Source organism: Pipistrellus hanaki, assembly GCF_964339955.1.
Source record: "Pipistrellus hanaki genome assembly, chromosome: 15".
NCBI classification, from domain to species: domain Eukaryota; kingdom Metazoa; phylum Chordata; class Mammalia; order Chiroptera; family Vespertilionidae; genus Pipistrellus; species Pipistrellus hanaki.
Window position 1 is genome coordinate 27,471,273 of NC_140517.1, and position 27,426 is coordinate 27,498,698.

Genomic DNA, 27,426 nt, shown 5'->3' on the forward strand with positions numbered 1-27,426 from the left:
TGTGGGGAAGTGTCCTAAGCGGAACGTGAGCCGGTCAGACGGGATCTTGAAGACTGCTCTTTGGACTGACTAGGGCCCTTGCCAGGTCTCTTCTTTCCGACTCCAAAGAATTCTAGTTGAAAGTCAGCTGATCACAGCCCCTTCCAGCGACTTCTCACTGACCATTTTGGTCGTTTTTTAGTAGTTATGTTTTAGGAGAGAGAGGGAAGAATTACGTTTCAGCTAAAAAAAAAAAACACGAAAATAGACTTCAGACACGTGAACTTTAAGACCTTGCTCATCACCAAGTTCCTGTATGTTCACCGTTTTGAGAGGAGAATCAAGCCCTGAGTCTGTGTGGGGGTGCTTGGAGTCCTCTGACCTCTGACCTCGCCTGCTGATGGAGAGGACATTTGCTTAGTGGCCCTCGGTATTTATTCCTCTTAGCTCGTCTTTTTTTCCAGGCTCAGACTTTTAAAAACCATTATTCAGAATTTACCTTAAGTATGTGGGGGTTCAGAAGGAGCCACCCCAAGATGTGCCTCATTGGTACATGGATTATTTTGAGCTAAAGGCAACTCAGACCCTGGGGGCTCAAGAAAAACTGCCCCTCTCCCCCTTAACTATCTAAAGGACTTTAATTTCCTAATTGCCCAGGAGGGATTTTCAGGGATAGCGTTTCTTGACCTGCCTATATGACAGGGCAAACTTCTAATTACTGCCCCTCTGCTCTCCCTACCCTCCTGCAGTGACCTTCCTCTCCTCTGAAGCCCACAGCTGCCTTACCTCATCCCTAGCTCAGAACGCCCTAGACACCCGACTAGCCCTTTCTACCTGAGCCTCTTCTATTGGCGGGGGGGGGGGGGGGGGGGGGGGGGTCTCTGATCTGCTCATGTCTGTGGGGCTCCCCTGCACATGAAATTAAATTTGGTTTTCCCCTTTCAATCTCTCTTGTTGATTGGATTATCATTTTAGCCAAAAGAGCCAGAGGAGGGAAAGGGGAATTTTTTCCTCTTCCCCACAAGTGCATTGGATTCTATGTGCTTCTCCTCAGTTATGCCTAGTTTAGTTCATTGTTTAAAAATCTTGTGTATTTTTGAAACCCTTAAACTAATGAGATTAAATGTTGGCTATTTAAATTTCAAAGGCAGTGTATTGTGAGAGTCATTGTTTCCTTCTTAGAATGTTACCTTAGGATGGAAAGTTAGGCCCACGTGGCCTGGTTGGGTCTTTTAAATCTGTGGGTGAGTTAGGACGGGGTCAGGCACAGTAACATGTGGTGCTCTCTCTTCCTCTTCCAGCCCCGCCCCACGGAAGCCAAGGTGTTGTTTGTCGATGCAGCAGTGCCACCCCGCGTGGTGATGACCTTCCAGCGCCTGGTATGTGCACTGGCCTCCCGCCAGCTGGCTCCCATAAGACATGGAGGAGGCCGCCCTCTGCACGTGGCCCATGCAGCTCGCGCTGACAAGAGCGCCCCCGTGTTCACCCGCGCCCTGGCCTTTGGAGACAGAGTTGCCCTCGTTGACCAGCATGGCCTCCACACGTACAAGGACCTTTACTGCCGCAGCCTCCGCCTGTCCCAGGAGATCTGCCGGCTCCTTGAGTGTGCCGGCCAGGACCTGCGGGAGGAGAGGATCTCTTTTATGTGCTCCAATGACGTCTCCTACGTGGTTGCACAGTGGGCCTCGTGGATGAGTGGCGGCATTGCCGTCCCTCTCTTCAGGAAGCACCCCCAGGCCGACCTGGAGTACTTCATCCAGGACTCCCGGAGCTCCGTGGTCCTGGCTGGCCAGGAGTACGTGGAGCTCCTGAGTCCAGTGGTCAGGAAGCTAGGGGTCCCACTCCTGCCTCTCCCACCTACAGTCTACAATGGGGCGGCTGAGGAGCACGGGGTGGGGGAGTTGCCGGAACGAGAATGGAGAGACCGGGGTGCCATGATCATCTATACCAGCGGGACCACGGGGAGGCCCAAGGGTGTCCTGAGCACCCATCACAACATCAGGGCTGTGGTGAGTGCTTGTGTGGGCCACCACTATTGGGAGGGGTCAGGCAATTGCAGACACAGTTATGACATGGCCGGTGGGGATGGTGTGGTGTTCGTGTACTTTTCTGTAGGGCATTTCATAGCTGACACCATCTTACCACCGTTTCTTGTGTGTTATTTTTGTGTTCTGTAGCCTTAGTTATCATCTTTGCAAAACTCCCCAGCTATGTTATTTATCTGTAATTTATACCTTTCTTCCTTTCAAAAAACTCTTCAATGCGCAATAAAGGCAGTTGCACAGTAGGAGAAATAAAACAGAAACTCAAACCACAAGAGGAAGGAGGTCAGTGCCATAGAGTCTAGGCTAACTCAGTCCCCTAAGTCAGTGGTAAACTGAATCCAGGCTGGCTGCAAGGGAGCACGATTGATATATCACCTAGACCTCCTAAAAAGATGTCCTTCTCACCTGGAGAGCTGCCTCTTGACTTGTATTTCTAAGGGGAGTGATTATCTCACATGTGTCTCCCCATAGTGGTCACGAGATAAGCAGGACAGTGTGCTCAGTGGTGACTTCAGGTGATTCGAATGGACGAGCCTCACACCGCTTCTCAGTAAAAGCTGAGGATATGCCTGGAACACCCAGCTCTGGGTTCCTTCACGGCCGAGCTGAGGATGGTGCTGGAAGTGCCAGGGAGCTCAGACAGCTGTCAGAGGTTGGGCAGCTGGATACAACACTGGCCTCTGGTGAGGCCCCAAGTCCCAGGGCCTGTCAGAGCTGAAATTGCACCTCTGACTTCCCCCAAGTGAGGGGGAAGCCACCAAGAGTGCAACTCTGAGCACCTGGGAGGAAGTCACCAAAAATGTTTGCAGAGGCCTTGGGGCACCAAATCGGAGACCCTTTCATAATGACTACAGCCCCTGACTGTGACTGTTCAACATGGGTAACCAAGTAAACCACAGTCCCTCAGTCAGACCCTCGTCATTCCGTTATCATCTCCTGTAGATGCCATTACGGGTGCAGTGACAAAGAACGAGCTTTCTGCCCCACCCCTCCTCTCCGCTGGGGAAGCCCCCGCTGCATTCCTCCACCTGCGGGGTGGCTTCCCTCCTGCCTGAGGCTGTGCTGTTGTCTTGCAGGTGACGGGGCTGGTCCACAAGTGGGCGTGGACTAAAGACGATGTGATCCTTCATGTCCTCCCTTTGCACCATGTCCATGGCGTGGTCAACAAGCTGCTCTGTCCACTCTGGGTGGGAGCCACCTGTGTGATGCTCCCGGAGTTCAATGCCCAGCTGGTAAGTGGTGACAAGCTCTCACCGTGGCCAAATTGGGCACCAGAGGACCAGGCATCTTCCTCTGGTGTAAGCTTTGCCAGCAGTTCAAGTTTTCTTACCATATCAAATGATCCCAATGTGGGGGTTTGTAACAGCCCACGTTTTATCATCTTACCGCCTGAAAGTCAGTGTCCAGAATGAGTCTTATGGAGCTAAAATCAAGGGGTCAGCAGAGTTGATTCCATCTGGAGGCTCCAGGGGAGAATCTCTTCTTGCCTCTTCCATTTTCTAGAGGCACCACAGTCCTTGCCTTGTGAGTGTGTCACTTCAGGCTCTGCTCCTGTGGTCACCTCTCCCTCTCTCTTAAAGATCCTCTGATCACAGTGGGCCCACCCAGCTACAGGGCCACCTCCTCATCTCGAGATCCTTAGCTTAATCACATCTACAAAGTCCCTTCTGCAACATGAGGTACCACATCCCTGGAGATGAGGGCATTTGGGAGCCATTTTTGAGCCAATTTCACTCGCTTTCAGCAGTTCTGGAGCAGATGGTTTAGCTGGGGGCTCTTTATTAGTTTCCTTGATTGTCCCCTTTTCTACACACTGTTCCTTCTGAACATGCCATGAGGTCACAGGTCACAGGGGAGGGACATGGGGTGTGGCCGTGTGGAGAAGGGAGTGGGAGCGGAGCCCTCACTACTGAGCAGGGCAGAGCCATGAAGGACACTGCTTTGAAGGGGAAAGGACGGATCTGACCTGCCGCTTGACACTTGTGACCTGTGTGCAGCTCCCTGGAGCTCTCACACCCTGTCCCGGGAGCCCGGCTCAGCTGTGGGGTGGTTGCTGGCAGGCAGGGCTCTGGGACTCCCTCCCCTCCTTTGGCCTTTGAGCTTGCCTTCATCTTTTTTGTGTTGTATTTTTCAGCTGCAGGACTCTTAATGGTTTACATGGTTTTACAGAAAGTCTGCAGCTTAAATATGCCCTTCAGGGCACGGTGCTGAGGCACTGTTTGCCTTCAAGCATAAAGACCTACCTGTGGCCTCTTAGCCCAGGGGTCAGGCCACTTCCTTCATCCCCCAACCCCCAACCCCGCTTTCATTGTGGGCCTCTGACTGAGGGCCCTTCCCAGTCTGTGATTCTTAGCACTGCTCCCTCCAGCGGCACTGAAGGGAAGTATGGGGGTGAGGAGTAGGCATCATCCGAGGCTGTTTGCGTAGTAGGATTTTTTTTTTTAATAAATTTTTATTGTTCATATTATTACAAATGTTCCTTTCCCCCCCCCTTCTCACCCCACCCTTTGCCCTTTCCCCACCCCCCATTGTCCTCATCCATAGGTGCACAGTTTATGTTCAGTCTCTTCCCACATCCCCCTCTCCCCTTTTCCCCAAGAATCATCAGTTCACTCCCTTTCCATACCTCTGATTCTATTATATTCAACAGTTAATATTGTTCCTCAGATTTTTTTTTTAGTTTCCTTGGTTTTTAGATTCACTTGTTGATAGTTACGTATTTGTTGTTCATAATTTTTATCTTTATCTACTTTCTCTTCTGAAAGAACCCCCTTCAGCAATTCATATAATTCTGGTTTGGTGGTGATGAACTCCTTTAGCTTTTTTTTATTAGTGAAGCTCTTTATCTGACCTTCGAATCTGAGTGATAGCTCTGCTGGATAGATTATCTTTGGCTGTAGGTTCTTACTATTCATCACCTTGAATATTTCTTGCCATTCCCGTCTGGCCTGCATGGTTTCTGTTGAGAAATCAGCTGACAATCATATAGGTGCTCCTTTATAGGTAACTATCTGCTTAGCTCTTGCTGCTTTTAATATTCTCTCTTTGTCTTTTGCTCTTGGAATCTTAATTATGATTTGTCTTGGTGTGGTCCTCTTTGGATTCCTTTTATTTGGAGTTCTGTGTGCTTCCTGGACTTGTAAGTCCAATTCTTTCCCCAGGTGGGGGAAGTTTTCTGTCACTATTTCTTTCAGTATGTTTTCGATATCTTGCTCTCTCTCATCTTCTGGGACCCCCATAATTCTGATGTTGGATTGTTTGAAGTTGTCCCAGAGGTTTCTTACATCATCTTCAATTTTCTGGATTCTCTTGCCTTCTAGCTTCTGCAGAGGAGTGTCTTCTGGCTCTTTATGTTCCAAATCTTTGACTTGATTCTTGCGATCTTCTATTCTGTTTTTAGGACTCTGTATAATATTTTTTATTTCAGACAGAAGGATTTGTTGATCCCTTTCATATCCTCATATGTCTCATTTATTTTATCGGCCTTTTCTAGGAAACTCTTGAAAAACCTTATAAGTGTGGTTTTGAACTCTATATCCAGTCGCTTTTTGTCCATTTCTTTCGTTTGTGATCTATTTGGTTTAGGCATTTTCGCAGGCAGCTTTCCTGATGGGGCGGGGTTTCAGGGTGGAGCCTACAGCCTTGGCTTCCGTCAGCCCCGCCCTATGCGACTCCTGAGACTCAGGGTCCTTCAGTACTTGTTGCAAGCACCGCTGAGAGAAAGGTGCCCTCGATTTTCGCCTGCTGCCAAACTGTCTATGCTCTCCCCCAGTGAGTCCGGTATTGGGGTTCAGTTCAGTTGGAAGTGGGATTGGTGGTGGAGTTCAGAGCAGTCTGGAGCCCCTGTCTCCTTCCCACCGGGGCAATCCTGCGGCACAGCTGGCTGCCCCTTCTCTGCGCGCTATGTGCGCGCCTCCGGGACCTCCTTTCGCCGCTCGCCCGGGGTTCCGCCTTACAGCCCAGCTCCCTATGGATGAGCCTGGGTCCCCAGGGTCTGGCCTAGAATTGGGGTTCAGAGCAGTTGGAGCTGGGCCCAGTACAGTCAGAGCTTTTCTCTCCTTCCCGCTTGGGAACGCCAGCCACGCACTCAGCCTCCCTCCTCTCTGGCTCCGTCCTCTCTGCGCACTGCGTGTCTCCGTACCTTGGGCTTTTACAGCTCCTCTGCGCTTCCTTCTGGTTTTCTCCTTGCTTCTTGTTGTAGAATTTCCAGTCAGTCGACCCTCCTGTAGTTCTGGGTAATGTCCATTTTATATTTTAGTTGTATTTTATTGAAATTGTGTGCGGCTGCGGCTAGTTGCCTACCCGAGCAGCCATCTTGGATTCTCTCGCGTAGTAGGATTGACTGGTAAGACGTGGGGATGGCAGCAGATGTGAGAAAAAGCTCACCTCAGGCAGGGGAAGCTTCACCTGACTGGGAAGCTTGTGCATAAGAATGCACCAGTACTTTGGGCTCTCCAAGACCCCCTAATTCTTCGTCCACTTGGAAGACCTCCCCCAGACAAGGGCGCATGGGAAGCCTCCTCCTTGTGTAAGTTACTGTGCGCTGCTCCCCCAGCACAGCCCACTCTGCTCCACCGAGGTTTCTCAGGAGCCAGAGCTGTGCTTGTGGGTTCCGTCTGTCCACACTTCAGCGCTGGTTAACTATAGGGGCAAAGGAGGGAGAGCTGAGTCTCCAGAATCCCGTAAGCAGAGGGAGAGCAGGTCCACCCTGACTTGGAGCCCCAGAAAGCCTGGATCAGGAACCTAGCAGCCCAGCCTGTCACTGATGGGCTTCTCAAGGGGACTTGCCAGAGTCCGCATTTCCTAGTTCTGCTTCAGGGGCGACGTGAGTGCCCAGGAGGCCTGGCAAAGATGTGTCAGGCCAGCACAGCAGTGGAAAACACAAAAATCGAGGAGGCTGTTTCTTCCCCAAACACAGAGACCCTGGAATGAGAAGGAAAAAAGCAGGAAGAAAGCATGGCTGGCCTTCCTCCTGGCTGTGCTGGGACTTGTACCCTTCTCTTCTCTTCCATCCCCACCATTTTGCTCCAGCTGCATTGGCTGCCCTGCTGTCCATACACTCCGCCCTCCCATCTCAGTCAGCACTCTGCCCACCCTCGATTTGCTCACCTGTTCGTTAGTCAGCACTCTGCCTACCCTCGATTTGCTCACCTGTTCGTAAGTCTTTGCCCATGCGTCACTCAACAAGGCCCCGGTCACTCTAATCATCACTGCAGCTGTCCTTCCTCCCCACCACCCCCGCCCCAGCCCCCAAACCATCCTGGCCCTGCCTCTGCAATTTATCATAGCACTTACCACCTTGAAGCCCATAGAATCATCCCTCTCCTCCTAGAAGGTCCAGCCCAAAGGCACAGGTTTGCCTTCAGTACACAGTGTGTCCCCAGGGCCTAGAGCATCGGAGGGTCAGAGTATTAGTGAACAGATGGGTGAATGGATGGTTACCAACATTATACATGGGCTCCTGGGCTTCTCACTTTCCCACTGGCTGTGTGGACCATGAGGACATGCTGCTAGACAGCAGGTTTATACCCCTCTACAAACTGTCTTGCTTTATTTCAGTACTAGAGGCCCGGTGCACAAAATTCATGCACTGGGGGCGGGGGGGGGGGGGGTCACTTGGCCCAGCCTGCACCCTCTTGCAGTCCAGGAGCCCTCGGGGGATGTCTAACTGATGGCATAGGCCGGCAGTCAGACATCCTTAGCACTGCTGCGGAGGCGGGAGAGGCTCCCGCCACTGCTGCGGCACTCACCAGCTGTGAGCCTGACTTCTGGCTGAGTGGCACTCCCCCTGTGGGAGCACACTGACCACCAGGAGGCAGCTCCTGCATTGAGCATCTGCCCCCTGGTGGTCAGTGCACATCATAGCAACGGTCGTTCCACCATTCAGTAGGTTTGCATATTTGCCTTTTATTATATAGTATCGTGACTGGCTGGATTTGTCCATCAGGTATATGGGGATAAAGTCCCTTAAATCACTTAGGGAAGAGGTTATTTGTTTGATGAAATTTTACTGTATCAACTCCTTTGAAATCAGAGCATAAATAGATACAATGTAACATAATCATCTACTTAAAATCTATTACCAGAGTCCCTTAAAACAGTAAACTTCTCTGCAAAGCTCTGGGCTGTGCATGTTCATAAAAGGCCAGGATAGTAGGACTTGGCCTCTTGTGCTCATGGCCTATGGCCTATGGCCATGGATAGTGTGATGCATGGATGTGGGAGATTTCACATGGAAACATGACAAAGAGCCTCATCCTTGGCGAGCAGGAGGCCCCACCCACCGGCCATCCTTGGTGTTCCACCCTCTGAAAAGTTTAAAGCTTGATGGAACTGATTTTGTTGAATAGATACCTAGATGTTGTGAAAATGAGAATACATTTTGGATAAGTAAACCCTCAGCAGGAAAGAACCCACAAGGTTTTCATATCTGTTCCAAGAGCTCCGGGTTTGGTGTATTCTTTGGCTTCCTGGGCACTCTCCCATCTCTCCACAGGGGCCTGGCAGCGAACGGGTGCCTTAACCACCAAGCAGGGAGGGCCACTGTCTGTCATTAGGATGCTCCTTTCTCCTGGTGAGGTGCTGGGATGAGAGGCCACCAGGGGAACTCACAAGAAGGGTCGAATCTCAGACCTTTGTGGTTTTTTGCCCTCACTTGGGATTTCAGAACTGTGCAGCAGAGATAAATATGGAAACAAGTTTGATAAAAGATTGCAACTGCAACCTTGAGTTTCAGAATTTTGTGGATTTAGACATTTATTTTAGCAAAATCCTTTTACTAAATAATGGGGTTTTGTTTAAGCTTGTAGTTAAGCAGTAGTGTGGGGTGATAAAAAACCTATAGTGGTGTTTAAGTCATAGATCCCAGGATCCTCAGGTCATCCTACTAACAGTGGGGTGGCAGGCTGTCACGTCCTGCGAAGCTAACTGATGAGGTGACAGTGACTTGGAGGACAGGCAGAAAGATGGATGGGCGAACTGCCTGATGTCACCCCTGAAGAACAAAGTCTGGCTGTTGATGAGCTGTCCAGAGTCTCAATTGATTTCTTGTCTCAGATGACTTGGCTCTGGCCGACTTCCTCAGGATCCAGCAGCAGGAGCACTAAATCAGGGGCGGACATGGGGCTGGCACTCCCTCCTCTGCTGACCTGCTGGGTACCTGCTCAAGGGCAGGGGCTGTGCCATGCCAGAGGCTGGGGAAGCTACCCATGCATTCTGTTGAGGCCAGCACCTTGCCCAGGACACCATTTCCTATGTTTAAACATGCTGACCTTTGGCCCCAGACAAAGTTCATTCTGTGCTCTGAGAAACTGGATCTTGTTGAAAGGGGGTTCAGACAATGTGTGTATCAAGGTGCAGGGAGAGTTTGGGGAAGAGAAGCAAAGAACATTATGCTACACTGGCCCCATAAATCCAATCACAGAGTGGGGATACTACTGGGCAGGGGTGTTCACATTAAGATCTGCTCTAAAGTGTAGAGTCACTGGAATGGGGGCTCATACCTCAGATCTGCTCCACAGTGTGGGGTCACTGGGATGGGGGCTCACACTTCAGATCTGCTCCACAGTGTGGGGTCAGTAGGATGGTGTGCTCACACCTCAGATCTGCTCCACAGTGTGGGGTCAGTAGGATGGTGTGCTCACACCTCAGATCTGCTCCACAGTGTGAGGTCAGTAGGACAGGGTGCTCATACTCAGGTCTGCTCCACAGTGTGGGGTCACTAGGATGGGGTGCTCACAGTGTGGGTCTCTAGGGAAGGGTGCTCACACCTCAGATATGCTCCACAGTGTGGGGTCACTAGAATGGGGTGCTCACAGTGTGGGTCTCTAGGGCAGGGTGCTCACACTCAGATCTGCTCCACAGTGTGGGGTCAGAGGATGGGTGCTCACACTCAGATCTGCTCCACAGTGTGGGGTCACTAGAATGGGGTGCTCACAGTGTGGGTCTCTAGGGCAGGGTGCTCACACCTCAGATACGCTCTACAGTGTGGGGTCAGTAGGATGGGATGCTCACACTCAGATCTGCTCCATAGTGTGGGGTCAATAGGCAGGGGTGCTCCACAATGTGTGGGTCCCTAGGACAGGAGGTGCTCATAGGTCTTAGGAGCCAGGGAGGCAGCTATTTGCCCATCTCCAGTCCATTATGGAGTGTCCTTGTTGCCAGATTTTAGCCAGAGCACCTTAAAAACACCAAGAACCCCTTCCTGTGTGTGGTGTAAAGTTACCAAAAATTGGGTGATGGCTTCATGTGTGGGGGTTGTTGCTTTAAGCTGGTTCAGTGTTGCAGTTTCTCACCTGCAGTCAGTCCTGTCCTTGTTTTTGCTCGGCATGGCAGTACTGCTGGTTGGGATCTGACCCCAGGTTTCCTGTCCTGCCTGCATAGCAGGGTCACCTTGGGGAGATGGTGAGTAAAAGCGGGGCCTGGAGCCCTCACAGTTGATGCCTGGAAGAACCTAGACTACCTGCAGCCTGATTTGGGAACTGTTCTTTGGTCTGCTATGACAGCTCCCATCTGAGCAGGTAGAAGTGTTTTCACAGGTGAAATGCAGTGTATAGAGAGGGATCCCTCAGAGCTATGGTTCTTAAGTTATGAATGTGTCACACAACATGGAGAAGGAATATTGTGTCAGTACAGCTGCTGCCCTCCTTACTGACTTGGGTGAATCTAACATGGCGAGGCCTCTCCAGTGGTGGGTTCTCGTGTGGATGTCTCGGTGCTGAGGGGAAGGTGTTGTCAGGACTTGATAGTGGTGGAGTCTACGCACAGGTCAGCCACACTAAGCACAACCAGGTGGTTCACCTCTAAAAGCACGATGCGTGAGAAGGAAATGGGCCCCCGTGGCTGCTCCTCAGACAGCTCAGCATACCAGCGCTCTCTGGAAGCCTGAGTGTGCCTAGTGTGTCCACTTGGCCACGCTCCTCCCAGGCCCCACACCTTCCCTGGTGGCAGGTGGCAGCGACCTGCATTTCTTTATAAGCCAGTGGGAAGTAGGATGCCACACAGAGTTTCCAGCAGCTCTGCATTCTAGAGCTTGGAAGGGACTTGAGGGATTTAGTCACAATTAATATCATGTTGTGAGAAGACAGAAGCTGAAGGGCTTGGTCAGGGTCATAGCTGCTCCTGGGCCAGTGAGGTAGCCTGTCTGTGGTTTTGTCCCCGTAGATTTGCTAAGGTCTGGATTTCTAGCACTTTGTTCTCACTGCTGGACCACTGCTTAGTGTGCAGTGATTCTGAGCCATTAGGTTTTATTTCCTCTCTATTCAGCGTAGGAAAAAGTACAATTGTAGGAAAGGGCTCCTCATGACCACTTTTTTTTAAATCTCCACTTCTCATTTCTATACACATTTATTTCCTACCTACTCAACAATAGAGAAATGGGAGTGGTTTAACATAGAACTCCCTCAGTCATACCAAAGGTGGATTGTTTTAACATGAGTAGTTAATATTTCTATCGTAAAGTAGAGGTCCAGTGCATGAATTCGTGCACTGTTGGGGTTGCCTCGACCTGGCTGGCGATTGGGGCTGGCTTTCCCAGTCCCAATTGGGGCCCATCAGGGCTGGCTGGCCTGGGGGAGGGACTGCAGGAGGCTAACTATGGGAGCGCACTGACCACCAATTGAGCATCTGCTCCCTGGTGGTCATTGCACATCATAGCAACCAGTTGTAAAGGTTGCTTAGGTTTTTATATATATACTTCAGGCCTGGTGCATGAAATTTGTGCATGGAGAAGGAGGTGTCTTTCAGCTCAGCCTACACTACACCTTCTTCAATCTGGGTCCCCTCTAGGGATGTCCAACTGCCCTCTCACAATCCAGGACTGCTGGCTCCCAACTGCTCACCTGCCTGCCTTCCTGATTGCCCCTAACTGCTTCTGCCTGCCAGCCTGATCACACCCTAACCACTCCCATGCCAGCCTGATTGATGTCTAACTGCTCCCCTGCTAGCCTGTTTGCCCCCAGCTTCCCTCCTCCACCAGCCTGGTCACCCGTAACTGCCCTCCCCTGCAGGCTTGACCACCCCCAACTGCCCTCCCTTGCATTCCTGGTCTCTCCCAACTGCCCTCCCCTGCTGGCCATCTTGTGTCCACATGGGGGCAGGATCTTTGACCATATGGGGGCAGGCACTATGTGTGTTGGAGTGATGGTCAATCTGCATATTACACTTTTATTAGATAGGATAGAGGCCTGGTGCATAGGTGGGGGCCAGCTGGTTTTCCCTGAATGGTGTCTGGATCAGGGTGGAGGTTCCCTTGAGGCATGGGGCTGCCTGGGCGAGGGGCTTGTGATGGTTTTCAGGCTGGCCACACCCCTGGTGACCCAAGGGGAAGCCCTGGTATCTGGAATTTATTTACCTTCTACAATTGAAACTTTGTAGCCTGGAGCAGAGCCAAGCCTCCTGCTGGCTCCCTGGCCAGCAGCCATTTCTGTTGGAGTTTATTATCCTTCTATAATTGAAACTCTGTAGCCTTAAGTAGAGGCCTGGGTGGGCCAAGGTGTGCAGAAAGCTTTGCTTCCTCCATTGCTGAGGGCAACCCTAGCCTCCTGCTCTTTCCAGCTCTGTGGCTGACGCCATTTCTGTTTAGATTTGTTTACCTTCTATAATTCAAACTTTGTAGCCTTGAGTGGAAGCTTAGGCTGGCAAGGGCAGGTGGAAATCTTGGCTTCCTCTGTTGCCTGGGAAACCCAAGCCTCCCTCCTGCTCTCTGTGGCTGTAGCCATCTTGGTTGGGTTTATTTGCATACTCTCTCTGATTGGCTGGTGGGTGTGGCTCATGGGCATGACATGTGGGTGTGCCAGAGTGATGATTAATTTGCATATTACTCTTTTATCAGGTAGGATGTTTTAAAAAACTACCAAACAATACACAAGTGCTGTATTGTCTACATTTGTGCCAACAATGTATGAGCGGCACATTTTCTCCACATCCTCACCAACCCTTGTTTGTTTGTTTTTAATTATTATTATAGCGGATATAAAGTATCTCATTGTGGTTTTACTTTGTATTTCCCTAATGACTAATGATATTGAGCATTTTCATGGTCTTATTTGCATCCATAGGTCTTTAATGAACTATATATTCAGATCTTTGGCCCATTTTTAAAAAAAAAAATTTTTTTTCTTTTTATGTCTTCTTGTGAGTCATAAGTGTTCTTTACAGATTCTGGATCCAAGTCCTTTATCAAATGTATGGTTTGTAAATATTTTCTCCCAATATGGCTTGTCTTTTTATTTTTTAATGGTATTTTTTAAAACATACATGTTTTTTAATTTAATGAAATCTATTTTTCTTTTGCTCATTGAAGTGACTTGGCTCCTTTGTCAAAAATCAGTTGGCCATCAATGTATTGGTTTATTTCTGGAACCTTGTCTGTTCCATTGATCTTTGTGTCCCATCTTACTCCAGCATAACACTGTGTTGATTACTGTTGCTTTATTTTATTTATTTTTTTTATTTTTAAATATATTTTATTGATTTTTTTACAGAGAGGAGGAGAGAGGGATAGAGAGCTAGAAACGTCGATGAGAGAGAAACATTGACCAGCTGCCTCTTCTCTTGCACACCCCCTACCGGGGATGTGCCCGCAACCAATGTACATGCCCTTGACCGGAATCGAACCTGGGACCTTTCAGTCCGCAGACCGACGCTCTACCACTGAGCCAAACCGGTTTCGGCCATTGCTTTAAAGTAAATTTTGGTGTTGGAAGTCGGAGTCCTCCACCTTTATTCTTCCTTTCCACATTTGTTTTAATTCCTCTGGCTCCTTTGCATATCCATGTAAATTGTAGAGTCAGCTTGTCAATTTCTGCAAAACAGTTTGCTAGGGTACAATTTGGGGAGAATTGCCATCTTAGCAATATTGAGTCTTTTGATCCATAGACATGGAGTATCTCTCCATTTATTTAGCTCTCCTCTCTTTTCCTCTTCTAGGACTATAGTTATAGTATGTCAGATTGTTTCATGTTGTCCCACACATAACTCATACTCTCTTTTTTTCTTTTCTTTGTTGTTTATACTTCAGTTTAGATTATTTCCATTCACTCATGTTTCACTTCTTTTATCTTCTGCTGCATCTAGTCTCTTAAGTCTATTCACTGAATTCTTAATTTCAGGTAATATATTTTCCAGTATTATAATGGTTCTTTTTTGCAGTTCTACTTCTCTGATGAAATCCTTGATTATCCCTCATTTTGTTCACCTTTTCTTCTAAATTCATTAGCCTATTTATTATAATCATTTTGAATTTCTTGTCAGATAATTACAACATTTAGGTCTTCTAAGAGTCTGCTTCTATTGACTCCCCCTGGCCTCCTTGATCATGGGTCACATTTTTCTTTGGCATCCCATTGTCTTTAAAAGAATTTATCCCCCCCCCCCCCCCAGAGGACTTTTCTTTTCCTCTGTCTAAAACAGATAAATTGAGGAGCTAATTACTATCATCCAGTCAGGAATTGGGATGGGTTCGGGGTGGACTACAGCATTAGTTTCCATTTATCCCAGGTTTCAAATGCCTTAGGAGAGAGCTCTGTCTGTGGTCAGTCTACTGGGCTCCCAGCACCAGGAACTCTCTGCTGTCCATCCTGACCATGGGCTTGCACAGCGATGCTGCTGTGAGAGAACCACAGAGTGAGCTTAACATGCCATCTTTTCTTTTTTTCTTCTTTTTATCCTCACCCAAGGATATGTTTTTATTGATTTGAGAGAGAGAGGAAGAGAGAAACATTGATCAGTTGCCTCCTGTGCACACCCTGACTAAGGATTGAACTTGCAACTTAGGTATATATGCCCTGACCTTTTGTTTTATGTGACAATACTTCAGCCAGCTGAGTCACCTGGCAGGGCACACCGGCTTTTCTTAGAGAGTAGGGGTAACATACAAGCACTTCACCTGGTGAGAAACTTGAAGCATCTTTATATTAAAACAAGAAACATTTATTGCAGAGTAAACTACAAAATTCACTTGACTTTTTCAATAAACAGAAGATGTCATTCGTTCAACATCTGTCACATGCTCATCTGTGCCAGGTACTCGTGCTGACTCTCAGGCTCACTGGTGGCCACTTGGAAGAGTCTCAGGGGCCAGGTGCCACATATCTCCTGATGGAAAATTGAGGCTGGAACCTTGTCTGTCTCTGGACTTCTTTCTCAATCCTCTCCCTCCTTACAGGTCACTCTGAAGACGAGATACGAGTGTCCCTGGCACAGGGCCATTTCCAAGGGAATGGCCAGAGGCATTGTCATCCCATAAAAGTGAGATGCCCTTTTAGGTGGGAGCTACTTACAGACCCTTTAACGCTTCAGGAAAGGAGAGCCCTCCATTAAGAACACTGTCTCTGGGACCAGAGACATTCGTACATTTGGCATGTTTTCCAGTCCTTTTGCTATGTGTTTCCTTTTTTCTTTTTAGGTTTGGGAAAAGTTCTTAAGTTCTGAGACTCCGCGGATTAATGTGTTTATGGCAGTGCCTACAATATACTCCAAATTGATGGATTATTATGATAAGCATTTTACCCAACCGCACGTCCAGGATTTCGTGCGTGCCATTTGTGAAGAAAAGATCAGGTAAATGAAAACAGTTCATCTTCCCATCCAGAAAGTATTAGATATCAGCAAGTAAGACTTATTTCTAACAAATCAGTTCTGCTAAGTTTTAGGAAGCAGTGTTTCCCACTTTGTTTAAAATACACATCTACATATTTAAACCTACATTCTCTATATATCTGAGTGTATTCTGTATCTCTGTGTCTATCCTATCCTTCTGTAGGTCTATCTATATGTATATCTCTATCTGTATTCTATCCATCTTTGTCTATTTGTCTTGTGGCAGACTTTGAAGGACGAGGATTAGGACAGTGAACTGACCATCTTGCTTTCATCCTTTCTGACCCACATTTGCATGCCCCCCAGCTCCTGCTGTATTATTTCTATCCAGCAGTCTGTGGCCCTTTGAAACTCTCCCTGCTGGGGCCCATCACACTTTTCCTGACAGAAGTGCACCAAGACTTTTGGGTCTTTCGGTGGCAAGAAGTGTGCTCTGCACTCTCGTAGGAGCTGGTGGACATGGGAGGCTCCTCTCCGTGTTACACTGAAGAGGGACCCACTCAGAGTGCACTGAATGGGCAGCTTGGTGGGTTTTCACAGACCCGATAGACACATGTTGCAGACAGACACGACAAGCTATGTCTGTGGTGTGCACAACCTCTCAACACCTCAGTGAGTGAGCTACTAGGCAAATGTGAATTTTAAATTCCAATGTATTTGTGTGTGTGTTTCTGTGGCCTCTGGGCCGCTCTGTGCATCTGATTCCTAGTCCTTAAGAACAAAGGAAGGGCAACTCTGTTTCCCTAAGAGAGTTCTGGATTATCCAAGACAAATATTTGATAATGTTATGATTTTGCTCCCACCATTCCTTTGCTCCTCTTCTATAAAGACATTTTCGTGGAACTACAGCTCTTGTCTGATGTTGCCTGCTACCTGTCACCTAATGGCCCATCCTGTCACAAGCCATTGTGGGGTTGGGCAGCTATTGATGGAGGTGTCCATTGCTCAGCCACCAATACAGAAGCAGGATTAGGAGCGCCCAACCCCATAGAGCTCATGGCAGAAATGATACTAGTGAGGGGAAAACAGGGTGATTTCTGGTGACAGAGGTCCTGGGACCTCCCCTATTTAGGCTCATGGTGGGGGAGGTACTTGTGAGTTGTACACTTTGTGAGGAAACAGAGCAGTTGTTTCTTCTCTAGCTTGAACCCAAAACTTCTTCCTTTCCCCACATAATGCTTACATGACATGCTATCCACCAGAGCAGTTAGGAGCTCTCAGATGTTAAATAATGTCATTGTCACCATCTGAGCCCGTTAGCACATTTCCGTGTGCAGGACCTCCGTACGTCCCTTGGCCGTGGACTGTATCCTCTCATCTATCCTTCTTACCCCTCAGACTTGGTAGCAGTTTACCCATAATCTAAATTCTGTCATAATCATCTTATTATTGCTGTTATTTAGGATTGTTTGTGAACAGCATATTAATTATTTGCAAAAAGTGTCGCCAAAGACCCTAAAATTATTTTTCTTTTACCTTGATTATTCATTCCTTTTGAAGACCTATTTACATTCTAAAATATACCCAACAAATTCTTTTCAAAGAACATAGTTAAATTCTAGCTTCCAACTATGGTTTTTATCATGAATCTTAAAATAGCGACTTTTTTGTTGTACTGAAGATGGTTGCATCAGAAGCTAAGGCTGCCTCTGGTTTGCCGGGTAGGTTGATGGTTTCGGGATCAGCTGCTCTGCCACTGCCTGTCCTGGAGAAGTGGAAGAAGATCACAGGCCACACCCTGCTGGAGAGGTATGGGATGACGGAGATCGGCATGGCCCTGTCCAACCCCCTGACCGTAGCAGCTCGCTTGCCAGGTACACCAAGTGCCTTCTTAGGGTGCTGGCAGGGTGGCCCTGGCCTGTTCCCTCTGGGCACTCACTTCATCCCACGTGGCCAGTTAAGGATAGGATAGAAAGGTGTTCTTTATACCAGTGTCTTTTCCAGGTTACCTTGGGGGGGGTGGGGGGAGGTGGGAAGAATGTGAACCACCAGAACCCATGTGCTCATCAGAGTGCCTCGTAGCGTGGGTGCTGCTTATGTCCAAACCAAGTTTGCCACTGGTGAGAGCCTCCTGTCCAGGTGCCCTGAGCCACACGAGGCCAGTGGCAGCAGGAGACATGACAGGTGTTGGGGGAAGTGGGGAGAGAACCACCACCTGTGCTTGGTGACCTGTACATGTCTGGATGGCCTGCTGCTCTAGACGGGAATTGTTGCCTTTTGGTCCTCCAGCCCAGCCTTCTCTAAGATGTTTGTTTGTTTGTTTGTTTGTTTGTTTTTTGTAAGCTTCACCTGAGGATATGTTTCTATTGACTTTTACAGAGAGAGGATGGGGGGAGAGAAGAGGGAAGATGAGGGGGAGGGAGAGAGAGAGAAACATCTATGTGACAGAAAAACATTGATTAGTTTCCTCCCATAATGCACCCTGACCAAGGATCAAACTGCAACATAGGTATGTGCCTTGATATGGAATGGAACCTGTGACCTTTTGGTGCATGGGACAACGCTCCAACCAACTGATCTACCCTGGCCATGGCCACTCTGACTTTCATTTAATAGACCTTTCCATCCTGGGTCCTTAACAGGGAATCTACAAACAGAGCCCAAGGCCTAAGATAGCAACATGTTCTGTTCTGTTCTTGGCCCTTTTCTATAACTCAAAAGAAGTCACCTCCAGTGTGTCCAGAACACAGCAATATCTCATTCACAGGAAAAGTAAAATAATCCTACATCAGTACATCCATTTAGCTTGCACATGCAGTGAAATTCACCCCTCACGTTCAGTTACGTGAGTAGCCACGTACCTGCTAACACACTCAAGATAGAGAAGTGTTTAATCACCTCAAAACCTTTCCCTTTGTGTGGTCAGCACCTCCTCCACCCCAGGGCCAGGTAGGCTTTCTCCACCTGTAATTGTGCTCTTTCTAGAATGTCATATTAATGAATTCCTACAGGATATGACCTTTTTTAGTCTGGCTTTTCTCACTTAGCACAATGCATGTGCAACTTGTCCGTGTCATCACATGTCCTTTTCCATTGCCACATGGTATTTGTGGTGTGGAGAGGTCACTGTTTATTAACCTGTTCACCAGCTGCAGGACATCCGGTTATATCTAGTTCTGGACAGTTACCAGCAAAGCTGTTGTAAATGTGGGTGTGCAAGTTTCTGTGTGAGTGTATATCTTTATTTCTTAACTTGGAATGGAATTGTTGAGTCAGGAGGTAGGTCTGTGCTCTACTTATAAGAAATTGCCAAACTGTCCCCAGAATAGCCCCTGATATAGGGACCACCTTTCCCACAGGTAGACATAAATAAAAAAGAATGAGGTCTACACAGAGAAGAGACTGAAAACAGGGACGAGGCAGCCCTGGAGCCCCAGAAACTCACTGCCCCACCTCTGGGCTGGCCCTGGCACAGCAGGATCAACTGGGCAATGGCCATCCTCCTAGCACCACGTGCACAGTGCTGCCCTCCTAGCATCCATCTGGCCATAGTCAGAAGTGGCATGGCATTTTTTGATCTCTCTTTAAAGTTGTCTGTTCTTCCTAAATAACTTTAATTGGTTTGCAACTTGGTCCAACATCTGGGGAACTGGACCCTTGTCTTTTGTATTTATTTCCCACTGTAATCTGCCCAAAGCCACAGAGCAGGTACCTGACCAAACAGACATTCCCACCATTACACAGGGACACCCATTTACTAAAGCACAGCAGCACAGCAGACAGCCCTGTTTGAAGAAAGAGAGATGAGGCAAAGAAATGGACAGGAGACTTTCTAGGCCTTAATTATAGGAGCAAACACAAGGCCAAGAAGCCAAGACCAGGAACCAGGACAAGAGAGAGAGAGCAAATGGCAATATGGGGACCACATGTAGGAAGGAGATGTGGAAACTCTGCAATCTGGTGTTAAAGTGCAGGTCGGAGGCCTTGAGACCCAGAGGCCCAGCTCAAGGCTCACCTTCGGACAGTAGAGGGACCAGGAAATCAGCTGCCCTGGACAGAGATACAACAAGGGTCCCCCACTGAATTGGCCTTCAGTTCCCTCTGAGAAGGTAGAATCCAAAGACTCTGAAACCAAGGTTTATTAGCCATAAATTTCTGAATCTGAAGTTATGGCTAAAGCTCTTACTCGCCTCAAAGACTGTGTGGAACATCAGAATATGGTATAGTCTCTCTACACTGGAATCAAATATCTGTGATTGTTTTCTCGTCTGTAAAGCAAACCTCTAACAATCAAGTGTAGTGCCAGTTCTGTGGTTTGGAAAAAAAAGTAAACAAAATAATCTGCAACCTTAAATTCAAGAGTGCTACATGAAAATCCCTAAAACTTCATCTCTGAGCTTCATATCTGGAGAAATCAGGTTGAGAAGGTTTTTTTCAGTCTTTTCTGTGCACTGTGTCTCCTGGGCTGGGGCACATTACAGCTGAAGGCCATGAACTTGTGTTGGAGCCCCAGCCTGTGTCCCTTTCACACTTGGGACATAGCTGTGCTACCTCTCCTGGCTTTCCCATGCCTCCCAGAGGGGGTTCGTTTCTGGAGGTTCCTTCCTTTCTGCTCCTGCACAGCCTCTTAATGTTGTTACTACAGTTTCTTGAATGACCACCAGGATTTATTTAAAGGTTCTCAAAACCTGTTGGAGGCATGGAAGGGCATGGTCAGCCTCAAAGGAGGGCACACTGTGTGGGGTGGATGTTTGCCGTGTGTTAAGCTCTGGGTCGGATCTAATCATTCATTCCCTGTGTCCCATGCGGTTATCGTGAAGGAGGATGAATAATTCATGGCCAAGCGCTGCTGAGTCTAATGATGCTCTAATTGGAGGTTGAGATCAGAGGCGCTAATGGCTTCTGCAATGGGACTCTGTGGAGCGTTGACAGGAGGTCCAGGACCTTATCGACCTGTTTCCATTCTCTCGGGACTAGCTGCAGAGCAGCCTCGCTCCCCAGATGCTGGACCAAGCTGCAGGCCAATTAAAGTTATCTAGGAAGAACAGGCAACTGTTTTAAAGAGAGACAGAAAAATGACATGCCACTTCTGACTATGGCCAGTGTTGCTGCCAGATGGATGCTAGGAGGGCAGCACTGTCCACGAGGTGCTAGGAGAGGGCACAGTCCATGTGCTAGGAGGACGGCCATTGCCCAGTTGATCCTGCTGTGCCAGGGCCAGCTCAGAGGTGGTGCAGGGTGTTTCTGGGACTCCAGGGCTGCCCCGTCCCTGTTTTCAGTCTCTTCTCAGTGTGGACTTCACTTTCATTTATCAACATGACTGTGAAACTCAAGTCAGTGTCTCTGCCTTGAGAGTTTAACTCTATTGTTGTGTTTGTGATGCCATATAGAATTAAAATTCTGTCAGCATTTTCATTATAGATTTTCTTAATGGTTTGTAACTTTCACTTTGTGAGGAGAGATGAGGCCTTACTAAACAAAGCAGAGAGGAACCAGTGGAGTGTGTGTGTGGTGGGGGGCAGTTTCTTCCTTTTAAAAAATATTCAAAATAGAAATGAGTTGATTGAAAGATGGAAGTCAGAGGGTAGTGGACGGGGAAGCTGGCCTTTTGAAGAAGAAAGCTCTTCAGATAAGAAATATAAATTTGGGCTGGTTCAAGATGGTAGCCGAGTAGGTGGATCTTACAATGCCTCCTAGAACCAAACTGAAAATTACAGCTAAATTGGGCAACAGTCACCCTGAAATACTAACTGGAGACTATCTGAAGAGGAGACTTAACCAAGGACTGCAGAAGCCACAATGAGATTGCACCTGTACAATAACTTTCACAACATACTGCTACTTGAAGTTGGGCCTCACAGTCAACCAGCCCATAGGCTGATCCCACACACAAACAGGCCAACAGCAATCAAGACCCAATTACAACAGGAGGGTCCACATAATCCAAACAAGGGACATTCTTAGAGCATTCAGCTCAGAACATAAAGGACACTGTGCCACTGAGTCCCACAGGACACTTAACTACATAAGGTCACCACATGAAGATATGGAGGTATAGCAATTCTTTTTTTTTAATATATATATATATATATATATATATATATATATATATATACTTTTATTGATTTTTTACAGAGAGGAAGAGAGAGGGATAGAGAGTTAGAAACATCAATGAGAGAGAATCATCAATCAGCTGCCTCTTGCACACCCCCTACTGGGGATGTGCCCACAACCAAGGTACATGGCCCTTGACCAGATTCGAACCTGGGACTTTTCAGTCCATAGACCGACGCTCTATCCACTGAGCAAACTGGTTTTGGCTGGAGGTATAGCAATTCTACCTAGTACATGAAACAAAACAAACACAAAGAGACAGATAAAATGGGGAGACAAAGAAACAGCTTCCAAATGAAAGAAAAGGAGGAATCTCTAGAAAAAGAGCTAAATGAAATGGAGGCAAGCAATTTATCAATTCAAAGTTAAAAGGATGCTCAGGAACTTAGTAAGAATTACAAGGACCCTCATGGGAACTACAATGGCATGAAAAAGGAAATAGAAACCATGAACAATAACCAATCAGAAATGAAGAATACCATATCTGATATCAAGAATACATTGGAAGGAATTAAAAGTACTGGTATATTAAATGAAGCTGACTTTGAGGACAAGATAGAAAAAACACCCAATTAGATCAGCAAAGAAAAAATTAAAAAGCAGAAGCATAGTTTAAGAGAACTTTGGAATAGCATGAAACCTAATAGCATCTGTATTATAGGGGTACTAGAAGAAGAATAAAATGAGCAAGGACTAGGGAATCTGTTTAAAGAAATAATCAGAAAACTTCTCAAACGTGGTAAAGAAAAAAGTTACACAAGTTTAGGAAACACAGAGACCCAATCAAAATGAACACAAAGAGACCCACACCAAGACATAAAATTAAAATTATAAATATTAAAGATAAAGAGAGAATCTTGAAGGCAGCAAGAGAGAGACAGAAAGTTACCTACAAGGGAGTATCATTAAGTTGACATCAGAAACACTTCCCACAGAAGGGATTGGCATGAAGTATTCAAGTAATGAAAAGAAGGACCTGAATCCAAGATTATTTTATCCAGCAAGTCTATCATTTAAAACAGAGGGTGAAATAAAGAGCTTCCCAGTATTGTTTTATGGTGTTTTTTGTTGTTGTTGTTGTTTTTTGTTTTTGGGTTTTGTTTTTTTTTTTAAGGCTAAAGGATTCCTAGTTAGTGTCAACCTGCAGACTGAAAGGTCCTGGGTTTGATTCTGGTCAAGGTCACATGCCTGGGTTGCAGGCTCGATCCCCAGTAGGGGGAATGCAGGAGGCAGCTGATCAATGATTCTCTGTCATCATTGATGTTTCTGTCTCTCTCCCTCTCTGAAATCAATGAAAATAATAAAATTTTAAAAAGATTGAAGGAGTACATTTCCACCAAACCAACATTGCAATTAAAGGGACTGCTTTAAGAAAAAGAAGAAATCAAGAGAGAGAAACATAGGCAGAAAGAAAAAAAAATGGCAATAAATAAATACATATTAATAGTAACCTTAAATGTAAATTGATTAAGTGCTCCAATAAGAAGACATAAGGAAGTTTAAGGCGTAAGAAAACATAATTCATTTATGTGCTGTCTATAAGAGATCCACCTCAGAGCAAAGATTCACACAGACAGAAAGTGAAAGGATGGAAAAAAATATTCCATGCAAATGGTAACAAACAAACAAAAAGCTGGGGAAGCAATACTTATATCTGACAAAATAGACTTAAAAAAAAAAAAAAGATCGTAAAAAGAGTCAATGAAAGTCACTACATAATACTAAAGTGATTGATCCTACAAGAGGATATAACCCTGGTAAACATATATGCACCAAATATAGGAGCACCTAAGTATATTTAAAAAAAAAAAAAAAAAAACTTTTGGTGGACTTTAAGAGAGACATTGGCAGCAATGCAGTCATAGCAGGGGACTTGAAGAGCCCACTGACATCACTGAATAGATTCTCCAGACAAAGAAATCAACAAGGAAACAGGCCATAAATAACACACTAGGTCTGATGGACTTAATTAATATTTTCAGAACATTTAATCATAAAGCTGAAAATACACATTCTTCTCAAGCACACATGGAACATTCTCAAAGAACCACATGTTATGACACAAAATAAGTATTAAAAATTTCAAGAAGACAAATAATATCAAGCATCTTCTCAAATCACAATGGCATAAAACTAGAAATTGACTACAATTTTAAAAAAACCTCAGAAACACTCAAACACATGAAGGTTAAATAGCATGTTATTAAACAATGAATGAGTTACCAATGAGATCAAGGAAGAAATCAAAAACTTCTTGGAAACAAATGAAAATGAACACACAACAACTCAAAATCTATGGGATACAGTGAATTCTATAGACTCAAGCAGTCCTGAGAGGGAAATTCATAGCAGTACAGGCCTACCTCAAGAAATAAGAAAAGGGCTCAAAAAAACAATCTAACTCTACAACTAAAAGAAAAGCAGAGTCCCTGGCAGGTTTTGCTTAGTGGTTAGAGTGTCAGTCCATGGACCAAAGGGTTGCAGGTTTGATTTCCAGTTAAGGGCACATACCTCAGTTGCAGATTTTCTCCCCGTCTCCCTGTCAGGAGGCATGTGGGAGGCAACCAGTAGATGTGTCTCACATCAATGTTTCTGTCTCTCTCCCTCCTTTCACTTCTACCACCCTTTCACTCTCTCTAAAAATCAATGGAAAATACATCTTTGGTGAGGATTTAAAAAAAAAAAAGAATTACAAAGAAAACAGCAATAAAAGCCCAGAGGAAGTAAAAGGAAGTAAATAAAAAAGATCAGGGCAGAAATAAATGACACAGACTAAAAAAGTAATGCATAGATCAATGAAATTAAAATCTGGTTCTTTGAAAAGATAAACAAGATTGATGAACCTTTAGTCACACTCATCAAAAACAAAGAGGACCCAAATAAATAAAATCAGAAATGAAAGAGGAAAAAGTGACATCACAGAAATGCACAACTATATGCCAACAAATTGGACAACCTTAGTGAAATGGACAAATTCCTAGAAACATACAATCTTCCAAAATTCATCAGGAAGCATCAGGAAACTTGAGTAGGCCTATAACAACTGATGAATTTGAACCAGTATTCAAAAAACTCCTAGCAAACAGAAGTTCTGGGCCAGATGGCTTCACAGGCGAGTTTTACCAAACAGTCAAAGAACTAACAACTGCTCTTCAAACTATTCCAAATATTCAAGAGGAGGGAAGACTTCCAAGCTCTTTTTATGAGGCCAGCATTATCCTAATTTCAAAATCAGACAATGACACTACAAAGAAAGAAAATTACAGGCCAATATCCCTGATGAAAATAGATGCTAAAATTCTCAACAAAATATTAGCAAATCAGATCCAGCAATATATTAAAAAGATTATACACCATGACCAAGTGGGATTTATTTCAGAGATGCAAGGCAAATCAATAAATATTCGCAAATCAATAAATATGATACATCACATAAACAAAATAAAGGATAAAAAACATATCAATAGACACAAAAAAGCATTTGACAAAATCCAGCTCCCATTTATGATATAGGCTCTCAGCAAAGTGGGAATAGAATGATCATACCTCAACATAATAAAGGCCATACATGACAAGCCTACAGCCAACTTCATACTCAATGGGCAAAAACTAAAAGCATTTAAGTAACAGGATACAAAATTAACATCCACAAATCAATGGTATTTTTATACACCAATAATGAGCTCTCATAAAGAGAAACTAAAAAAGCAATCCCATTTACTATTGCAATAATAACAAAACAGAGATACCTAAGTGTAAACTTAACCAAGGAGGTCAAATTCTTGTATTTAGAAAAGTATGGGACATTGCAAAAAAGAAATAGAGGAAATTACAGACAATTGGAAGCATACACTGTATTCATGGATTAGAAGAAATAATATTAAAATATCCATACTACCCAAAATAATCAGCACAATCCCTATTAAAATACCGACAGCATATTTCACAGATCTAGAACAAATATTGCAAAAATGTATATGGAACAAAAAAAGACCCAGAATAGCCTCAACAATCTTGAGAAAGAAGAACAAAGTTAGAGGGATCATAATGCCAGATACTACAAAGCCATTGTAATCAAAACAGTCTGGAATTGGCACAAGAATATAGACCAGTGGAACAGAACAGAGACCAAGAAATCAACTCACACCATTATGGTCAATAAATATTTTATAAAGGAGGCAAAAGCATACAATGGAGTAAAGATAGTCTGTTCAATAAATGGTGTTGGGAAAATTGGATGGGTATATGCAAAAAAATGAAATTAGACTATCAACTTACACCATACATAATAATAAACTCAAAAAGGTTAAAAGACGTAAATGTAAGTCCAAAACCATAAAAATCTTAAAAGAAAATATAGGCAGTAAAATCTCAGACATCTCACATAGTAGTATTTTCATCAATACATCTCCTAGGTCAGTGGTCGGCAAACTCATTAGTCAACAGAGCTAAATATCAACAGCACGACGATTGAAATTTCTCTTGAGAACCAAATTTTTTAAACGTAAACTTATTCTAATGCCACTGCTTCAAAATAGACTCATCCAGGCCATGGTATTTTGTGGAAGAGCCACACTTAAGGGGCCATAGAGCCATATGTGAATCGTGAGCTGCAGTTTGCCGACCATAGTCCTCGGGCAAAAGAAACAAAGGGAAAAATAAACAAATGGGACTATATCAAACTAAAAAGCTTCTACACAGAAAGAAAGAAAAAAAAAAAAAAAGCAACAGAAAAGGGAATCCAATGTATGGAATAGAGCACATGTGTCAAACACAAGGCCCGCGGGCCAAATCCAGCCCGCCAGGCCTTGCAATGTGGCCCGCACTGCGCTGTCATCACTGTACTCCACTGTCAGTTTATGACATTGTCAGTTTATGACTGTTCAGTAAACCATTCGGCCCGCGATTTAGGCTGGATTTTAGATTTTGGCCCCTTCTCTGATTGAGTTCGACACCCCTAGTATAGAGGAATATATTTGCCAGGGATATCTCTGGTAAGGTATTAGTTTCCAAAATATATAAGAAACTTATACAACTCAACACCAGGAAGACAACCCAACTAAAAATGGGCAGAGAACCTGAATAGACACTTCTCCAAATTGGACAGTAGACATGAAAAACTGTCCGGCCAGCATGGCTCAGTGGTTGAGCATTGATCTATGAACCAGGAGGTTACAGTTCGATTCCCAGTCAGAGCTTATGCCTGGGTTGCAGGCTTGATCCCTAATGTGGGGCATGCAGGAGGTAGCTGATCAATTATTCTCTCTTATCAGTGATGTTTCTATCTCTCTCCCTCTCCCATCCTCTCTGAAATCAATAAAAATATGTATTTTTTTAAATGCTTAACATCACTAATCATCAGGAAATGTAAATTAAAACTACAGTGAGGTATCACCTCACAGGTCAGAATGGCTACCACCAACAAATCAACAAACAACAAATGCTGATGAGGATGTAGAGAAAAGGGAACCTTAATACACTGCTGGTGGGAATGCAGACTGGTGCAACCACTATGGAAAACAGTAGATTATTTCCCCAAAATTTAAAAAATGGAACTGTCATTTGACCCAGCCACCTCACTTCTAGGAATCCTGAAACACACTTATTAAAAAGAATAAATGCACTCCTATGCATTCCGAACTGTTTTTTTACAATAGCTAAGATCTGGAAATAGCCCAAGTAAGTACCCATCAGTAGATGAGTGGATAAAAAAGCTGTGGTATATTTACTCAATGAAATACTGTGTGTG

The 27,426-nt window shown here is 45.5% G+C and overlaps 1 protein-coding gene across 8 annotated transcripts in view; it reads left to right on the top strand.

Moving 5' to 3' along the window:
* ACSF3 (acyl-CoA synthetase family member 3) overlaps nucleotides 1–27,426 on the top strand; it is a 65,415-nt gene that overhangs the window by 5,659 nt on the left and 32,330 nt on the right. For 5 of the 8 annotated variants that reach the window (XM_084905712.1, XM_084905714.1, XM_084905715.1 and 2 more), the window contains 4 exons: nucleotides 1,281–1,988; nucleotides 3,101–3,256; nucleotides 15,430–15,584; nucleotides 17,289–17,437. In XM_084905712.1, the coding sequence (XP_084761838.1) occupies nucleotides 1,341–1,988; nucleotides 3,101–3,256; nucleotides 15,430–15,584; nucleotides 17,289–17,437 (1,108 nt within the window). In that variant the 5' untranslated portion in view covers nucleotides 1,281–1,340. Of the gene's footprint in view, nucleotides 1–314; nucleotides 410–1,280; nucleotides 1,989–3,100; nucleotides 3,257–15,429; nucleotides 15,585–17,288; nucleotides 17,438–27,426 lie in introns of all 8 variants that reach the window. The other 3 variants (XM_084905717.1, XM_084905716.1, XM_084905713.1) reach the window with 2 other exon arrangements.